Genomic DNA, 8,076 nt, shown 5'->3' with positions numbered 1-8,076 from the left:
GATATTGTAAATAAGACTGATGTTTCCTGGGTAAGGAGAATCATGTGCATTGGTACTTCACTTGCCTTGACTAAGGACTCGACTTGATTTGACTTGTATGTCTGGTATAGCTAGGAGAAAATGATATATCTGAGAAGAATAAAAAGGACTAAAAGAAAAGTGCACAACAAAGCTGTCCTACATTTCAGCACCACGGACAGCGCCATGTATTCATCACCAAACAGCACAGTGAGGCTGCTGGTATTTCAGAGCCGCGGTTGGGTTTATAGTTTCTAACTTACACAAACCTCAGTCAGATCAATGAGGCAGGCAGACTGACATATTCAATTCAACAACCCCTCTGACCCTTCACTCTCTCTGCTGCTGAGGGTTAAAGAGGTGGATGGCAGGTTAACGGACGTTGTGCTAGAAAGGGGGGGGGTCTGTCCTCCTGCTGCCAACACTGTGTGAAAACTTAAAACTTACTTCACCTCGGTCCCCTACCCTCCAAACTTTCCATACGCATGGCTCACAGTTTGCTTACAGATTCAACTGTGTTTTTATAGATTACAACTTTTGCGTCGGAAGTGACATACGCCTCTCTCAGGCTCCGTTTAGTGCGGACGCACTGTTGATAAAGGAGACCCTTTACTGGAGCTACAGAGAAGGTGAAACAGCTACTCCGAGACCCTAGAGGGCAGTGTTACAGTGTATAGCCTGTGGGAAACTCACGGAGAAGAAGAAGAAGCAGAAGACGGAGGAGAAGAAGAAGACGAAAAAGAAGACTGAGGAGAAGGCAGCCTCATTGACTGAACCCACCGTAGTTAAAACAATAAAGGCGCATTGAAATCTCTCCGCTGGTGTCGGTTGTGTTCAGCGGTTCACAGGAGCACAGCGGAGCCGCCTCCTCACCCTGAGAAGCCGCCTGCACGCCGAGCCTCACGGCTCAGTGAGATGAGTGTGGGCCAGCCGGAGCCACAGGGATATCTGACTCGTTACTCGTTACACCGGGGTTTGGTTCGTGTGCCGGTGGTTGTCGATGTGCTCATGATGTAGGCCGGTATCCCTGTTGGAGGTGGGTGATTGATTATTGATTGATAACTGCTTTGTTTTGGGGACTAATATGAGTAGAATATAGATGTCCGCAGGCCACTTGCATTGTGATTGTGTGATGAGGCGTGGACAGTCACAGCGGTACAGCCTGTACTAACAGAGGTGTAGGATGCAGATGTTGATGAGCTCTGATGGAGCAGCCTGTACTCACAGAGGTGTAGGATGCAGATGTTGATGAGCTCTGATGGAGCAGCCTATTCTAACAGAGGTGTAGGGTACAAATGTTGATGAGATCTGATGGAGCAGCCTGTACTCACAGAGGTCTAGGATGCAGATGTTGATGAGCTCTGATGGAGCAGCCTGTTCTAACAGAGGTGTAGGATGCAAATGTTGTTGAGCTCTGATGGAGCAGCCTGTACTCACAGAGGTGTAGGGATGCAGATGTTGATGAACTCTGATGGAGCAGCCTGTACTCACAGAGGTGTAGGATGCAGATGTTGATGAGCTCTGACGGAGCAGCCTGTACTCACAGAGGTGTAGGGATGTAGATGTTGATGAGCTCTGACGAAGCTTTCAGCAGTACAAATTCCCTCTTACGACCCTCATAGCATCCAATGAGAAGACAGCGACAGGCAGAGATGATCTGGGCCAGTGGCAAATTTGTAACCACTGGCCCAGGAATCGATCCCCATAATAACGAAAAAGAACAATTTGATTTAATAACATTTATTTTAATACTGCAGTACTGAGGTCAAAAAGTGCAAATACATAAATCAAAAGTGCAAATAGTGCTGCATTACTCAAGCACAATCAGTTCTTCCTACATCTCCTCCACAGTTGGTTGATTTATGACCCCCCTCCATGTTACAGGGCATTTTACTTGACACATGCTAAAAAAATAAGATTTTCAGCCTCACCACATCTAATGCAGACATCAAGTTTAAATATTTGACCAACAGTGTTTTACAGGAGGATGATCTGAACAGCTGTTCCATTCACACTTAAAATGTTTTTTGTCTTTTCAATGTAATTTTCAATCTATGAAATCAAACTGTCTTTATTTTTGCCAAGCTTCTCTCAAGTTTTACTCTTTCAAATAATCAACCATCTACAGAACTTTTCAGTACGCTATTTTTCTACTTCTTCTTCAAATCAAATCAAATCAAATTTTATTTGTATAGCCCAAATTCACAAATCACAGTTTACCTCAGAGGGCTTTACAATCTGTACAGAGACGACACCCTCTGTCCTTCGACGCTCGATTCGAGTGAGGAAAAACTTGCCCCCCCAAAAAAGCCCTTTTAACAGGGAAATGGAATAATGGAAATGTGATTACTAGTAATAGCAGTAGTAGTGGTTAACAGTAAGGATAGTATGTAGTAATGCATTACAATAATAGTAGTGGAACGTATGTAACAGAGATATGACTAATATTAGCAACAGTAGTGGTGGGTGTCAGGCAGGGCCATGGCAGTAGGCGCATCCACGATCAGGCAGGGCCATGGCAGTAGGCGCATCCACGATCCACGACCCGGGTGCGGCCAGGATCCATGTAGGACTAGAAAGCACAAGGACTCCGGGGAAGAAGTGAAGTCAGTGACATGCAGAGATGGGGCATGTATACAGGCATAATGTATACAGATGGAGAGGAGAGGAGGAGAGAGAAGCTCGGTGTATCATTTGTCCCCCGGACTGGGCCTATAGCAGCATAACTAAGAGCTGGTCCAAGACAGGCCTGGGCCAGCCCTAACTATAGGCTATATTGAAAAGGAAGGTCTTAAGTCTACCCTTAAAGGTAGAGAGGGTGTCCGCCTCCCGGACCAAAACAGGAAGATGGTTCCACAGAAGAGGAGCTTGATAACTGAAGGCTCTGGCTCCCATTCTGCTTTTGGAGACCCTAGGAACTACAAGTAATCCTGCGTTCTGGGAGTGTAATGCTCTAGTTGGGTAATAGGGTAGTATGAGCTCCTGGAGATATGATGGTGCCTGACCATTAACAGCTTTGTAAGTGAGGAGAAGGATTTTAAACTCTATTCTTGATTTTACAGGGAGCCAGTGCAGAGAGGCCAATACAGGAGTAATATGATCTCTTTTCTTAGTTCCTGTCAGTACACGTGCTGCAGCATTCTGGACCGGCTGGAGACTCTTTAGAGACTTGTTAGGGCAGCCTGATAATAGAGAATTACAATAGTCCAGCCTGGAAGTAACAAATGCATGGACTAGCTTTTCTGCGTCTTTTTGAGACAGGATGGGCCTGATTTTTGCAATGTTACGTAAATGAAAAAATGCAGACCTTGAAATTTGTTTTATGTGGGAGTTGAAGGACATATCTTGATCAAAGATAGAAGAAAGAAAGAAAAGAAGTTTATGCCATCCAAACTAGTTATATCATTAGATAATGCATCTCTAAGGTGTTTAGGACCAAGTACTATAACTTCGGTTTTATCTGAATTTAACAGCAGAAAATTGCAGGTCATCCAGGTCTTAATGTCCTTGAGACATGCATGGAGTTTAGTTAGCTGATTAGTTTCATCTGGCTTTATTGATAGGTATAATTGGGTATCATCTGCGTAACAATGAAAGTTTATGGAGTGTTTCCGAATTATTATATTTCCTAGAGGGAGCATATATAAGGTGAATAGTATGGGTCCAAGCACGGAGCCTTGAGGAACACCATGACTAACCTTGGTATACAGGGATGACTCATCATTAACATGTACAAACTGAAATCGATCCGATAAATAGGACTTAAACCAGTGTAATGCGGGTCCTTTAATGCCAATTAAGTGTTCCAGTCTCTGTAGTAGAATCTTCTCATCATCATTATCATTAATTATTATTATTAATAATATTGTTTAAAGTGAGCCTCTTATCGTTTAACAGAAAAATACATTATACAAACAGCAACTTTTGCAGCCTTGTCAGTCTGATGGCGCGAACATGCTGTTATCGATATAATTGGCTGTAGAGTGTGACAATCTGTCAATAAAAATCAGGCAACTGATCTCCTCCGATCTACATTGATCTCACAAGTCGCCTCTGTTAAGTTTGAATGACGGAAATCCGTTGTAGCGACGGAGAACTTTAATCCATGCTGGCCCCACCGGGCCAGTGCTTGGAGCGTTCTGGTGGCCCTGACGGTTTTAAAAGTACGTCCGGGCCACCGGGCCATTTATATTGTCGACCCCTGACTGCATACCAACAGACTGCAGAGCAGGTTCTTTCCTCAGGCTGTGGGACCCTCAGCACTCCACCATGGAAAAAGATTTTCAATTTTATGACTCTGACCCTCTATCCTATTTGTACTGACTGCTGTGCATAGCCTCTTTCAAAATTGTTTGTGTCTTTACTTTTGACTTGGCCATCAGTTGAAAATAACATTTTAAGAGAGAATTGTATGAGAACACTTGAGGCTTGTCTATATTTTGTTTTTTTTATCTCTTGACTCCTTTCTTTCAGGACAGAGTGGAGGAATTTCCACACCTGCAGAGATAACGAATTAGAAGCGTCAAGGCAAAAGAAAGAGGCTGCTGTAATTCATGTCCCCTCTGTCTGCTTGGAAAAATGAGTACAGATAGACCCAAACGTAATATCATCAAGAAAAAATATGTAAGTAAAACTTCTTTCTTCTCCATGGTGTATAGCTTACTTAACGTTGCAGTAAAAGGTCCGCATCATTTTGACTTTCAAGTTTTATGTTTTTCAATGCAGAACCACAAGGGAATAAAATCAGAATTTACTGAAACTCTTATGTCAAAGTTAATGTTAAAGCACAAACAAATCTATACTCATCTAAATGAATTAGCAAAAAAAATAAATGACAAAAATCAATGCTTTTAAATTTTAAAAATATTGAAAGAGGCATCTTTGACAACACACACACCCCCACACTCACACGCATATACACACACATACACACACATGTATCCAGCTACTTAAAACACAATAAGTAAAATAAAAGTGAGTAATAATAAATAAACAAATAGTAATAAATAAAACAGGGCACTAACAACAGGTATTGCGGAACTGAGGAAATGCTATCGTTGATGTATTTCAATGAGGAGACACTAGAGGCAGTAAAATAAAAATAAAATAATGAAACTCTTAAACAAAGAATGATAAAATACGAAAGGAGGTTAAAAGTCTAAAACTGCTTTTCAGTTGATAAAATGAATAAGTAAATAGATCATAAATAAAGTTAAACAAGATAAAACAATATCATTATTAAAACTGCAAGCAGTGATGAATAGGCCCTTTACCCACGTACGTTGGGCCTTCGCGCTGTCGGAAGGCGCGCGCATCCTGTCTAAATAGGAAACGTGTCAACCAAAACACAACTGTGAAATTTGCAGTGACTTCCTGTGTCCAGTGGGTGGCACTATGGATATGAGACAGTATTGATGCATAGTCATATTCAGGGCGAAAGACTGTACATGTGTGACAAATTTAGTGTAGATGTGAAATTGTATGTTGGAAAAAAGAAAATGGCCGCACGCAATCTGAGATGGCCGACTTCCTGTTGGAGCGAGAGATTCCACAAAATGAATTCCTGTCTAAGTCGATGAGACCTATGAGTCCTGCAAATTTCATGAAGATCGGAGAAAGACTCTTTAACAGAGGTTTGTATCCATTTGCCAGCCAGCACTGCCGTCTGTTGGAGAAACCCTGAGTTTACAATCAAAAGTGAATGCAGTCAAGCGTCATTTAGCAATAAAAGCGCCACCTATTAGCCGATTTGCACCAAATTTTGCACAAACCCTAACCCTAACCCTAACCCCGGAATTGTCCCAGACAAAATATATTTGTGTCCCAGTAGGAATTTTTATGGTCCCTTGGACATCGGGACATCATTAATTTCAAGCCCTGATTGGTATTGGTCTGATTTAGGCCAAAATACCTGGATCGGATATCTGAGAGGGGAAAATGTGTAGTTCGATCAGATTTATTAGCCTAAACTCTCCCATAAATGCTTAAACTATGCATGACATAGTTTCAACTCATGTCTGTGCAAGAAACCTGAGAGAAAGACATTTTTTAAAGTCATTCTGTTCAGCTCTCTATACGTCTGTAGCTTCTTTCTGAATTTAGTTTCTCTCGTCCTGAATCTACTTTCAAATGTTTGCTGCTGTTTTACTGTTTCATGTGTTCACTTTCAGCTGTTGTTGTCTTGTTTAGTTGTTGTAATAAAATGTGCACAGCCACTCTGTTAGCAGTGATTCTTCGAAGGTACTGCGGGGAAAAATGCGAAAAGTAGTAGTAGTGTAAAGTCAAAATAATAAGATAAGTCAAAATAAGAAGAAGCAGCGCTACTGCAAAACATCAGTTCTTCCTTTAGAGAAGTAGAATATTTGTTTGACAGATAAAGCATGTTATGAAATTAAGCAAAGTGCTTCCATACAGATGTATTATTTACAGCTTTGTTGTTTAAGAGATGGGAACGGCTGTATCGGATTGATATCGGTATCAGCAGATACTCAATGTTGTCTTATTGGTATCGTACATGAAAAAGTGGTATTGAGCCATCCCTTTTTAAAACCTCCACAAAGCTGGCCAATCATTGTATAAAGTTGGTCAGCCGAATGCTGTAGTTAGTGAGGCCATCAGATGATCCCACAGACACTTAGCTTGATGCCTTCGGTTTACTATCACACAATGAGATTAGTGTAGACTTGCAGGGAATGACAAGTAAGAGCCAAGATAGCAAATGTCAACTCTTTAGGTACTTTAGTCCTTTATTTATCTGTTTTTAGTTTACAGTTGACATTTTACGTAGTTTGATGATCCTCAGATGGAAGTGTGAGCGAAGCTGATGGTGTTTGGTTTGTGTCTGTTGCTCTGCAGGACATCAGTGATGGGATGCCGTGGTGTGAAGAGCGTCTGGTCCGCAAAGTTCTTTTCCTGTCCCTCAGGGAATTCAGAGACACACACCGTACCACACACAAACACTCCCACATACACACACGCACACACAACTGCACATCAAAAAAAACACTGTTGCGTGCTCCACGAAAGAGACAGACGCTACCTAATACACACAGTCAGAAAAACACATGCACAAGACAGAGTGTGCACACGCTCCAACACAAAGTCACTTCAGGACAGAATACACGCACACATAAAAACACACACAGCACACAAAATATGCACATTTCAAAACACTTACGTCCTCATGAACACAACAAAGGGAAAAAAGCTAACTTGTCTCAGGACTCCTACACACCAAAAAAAAAAAGTACCCGCACACTTCAGAACATGCAAACGCAATCAAAAATGTGTACCGGGAAAATGACACACACTGAACAGCACACACACTTACAAGAAAATACACACATGTTTCTTAAGAACTCTGTATCAACCAGGACACTACGCTCACATAAAACAAAAACTAGTCTGTCACTTCTGAACTCCAAATACATTGGAAGTGGTAATCGGTCACAAAGAACTCAGCACAAACACTCAGCGAAAAACATGTGCACACCTGACAACACACAGACACTGCTGAGCACGGCTGCTCCCACCAGGACACTGAGGTCACACACTCCCAGCAGCCTCAGGGGTCAGTATCATCAGTACTCTTGTTCTCTTCTGCCTTTGTCACACTTGTTGGAAGTGTGCATCATAGTGTAAATCATATTAGTTTTAGTTGTTATCTGTCCCACCTGTTACAACATATCCAAGATCAGTTATTTTCTTTGATTTAAATACAAACTATTTTGTGGTGTGTCATTTACTGTTTTTGTTTTAGTATTGTTCATGTGCAGATGATTTTGCAGTAAAACTGCTTTATGCGATTAACTAAAATTTTAACTGTTCTCTCAAGACTCTGTGGTAAATGGCATCAGCCGGTGTCAGTCCCTCCTGTCAGCTCGTCCCAGCTGGAGCTGGGCCTTACAAACACGCACCACAAAGCACTGCCGGCCTGCTAGCATCCATCGAGATAAAGATGACCCTGCCAGCAAGAGGTCAGCTGTTCTAGTGTTTATTTGTACACGTGTTTGCATGTGCATACCTATGTGCATGATTTGCCTACTGTGTAAGCACTTC

The 8,076-nt window shown here is 41.9% G+C and overlaps 1 protein-coding gene across 3 annotated transcripts in view; it reads left to right on the top strand.

Annotated features, from left to right (window-relative positions):
- The first annotated feature begins 758 nt into the window (after positions 1-758).
- Positions 759-8,076, top strand: part of LOC311260379 (uncharacterized protein) — a 30,819-nt gene continuing 23,501 nt past the window's right edge. For 2 of the 3 annotated variants that reach the window (XM_084358133.1, XM_084358131.1), the window contains exons 1-4: positions 759-1,054; positions 4,492-4,641; positions 6,874-7,588; positions 7,853-7,994. In XM_084358133.1, the coding sequence (XP_084214259.1) occupies positions 4,597-4,641; positions 6,874-7,588; positions 7,853-7,994 (902 nt within the window). In that variant the 5' untranslated portion in view covers positions 759-1,054; positions 4,492-4,596. The remainder of the gene's footprint in view (positions 1,055-4,491; positions 4,642-6,873; positions 7,589-7,852; positions 7,995-8,076) is intronic. The other variant, XM_084358132.1, reaches the window with a different exon arrangement.

This window comes from Pagrus pagrus (genome assembly GCF_965226575.1).
Source record: "Pagrus pagrus genome assembly, chromosome: 7".
NCBI lineage: Eukaryota > Metazoa > Chordata > Actinopteri > Spariformes > Sparidae > Pagrus > Pagrus pagrus.
This window is presented reverse-complemented; position numbering and strand designations above follow the sequence as displayed.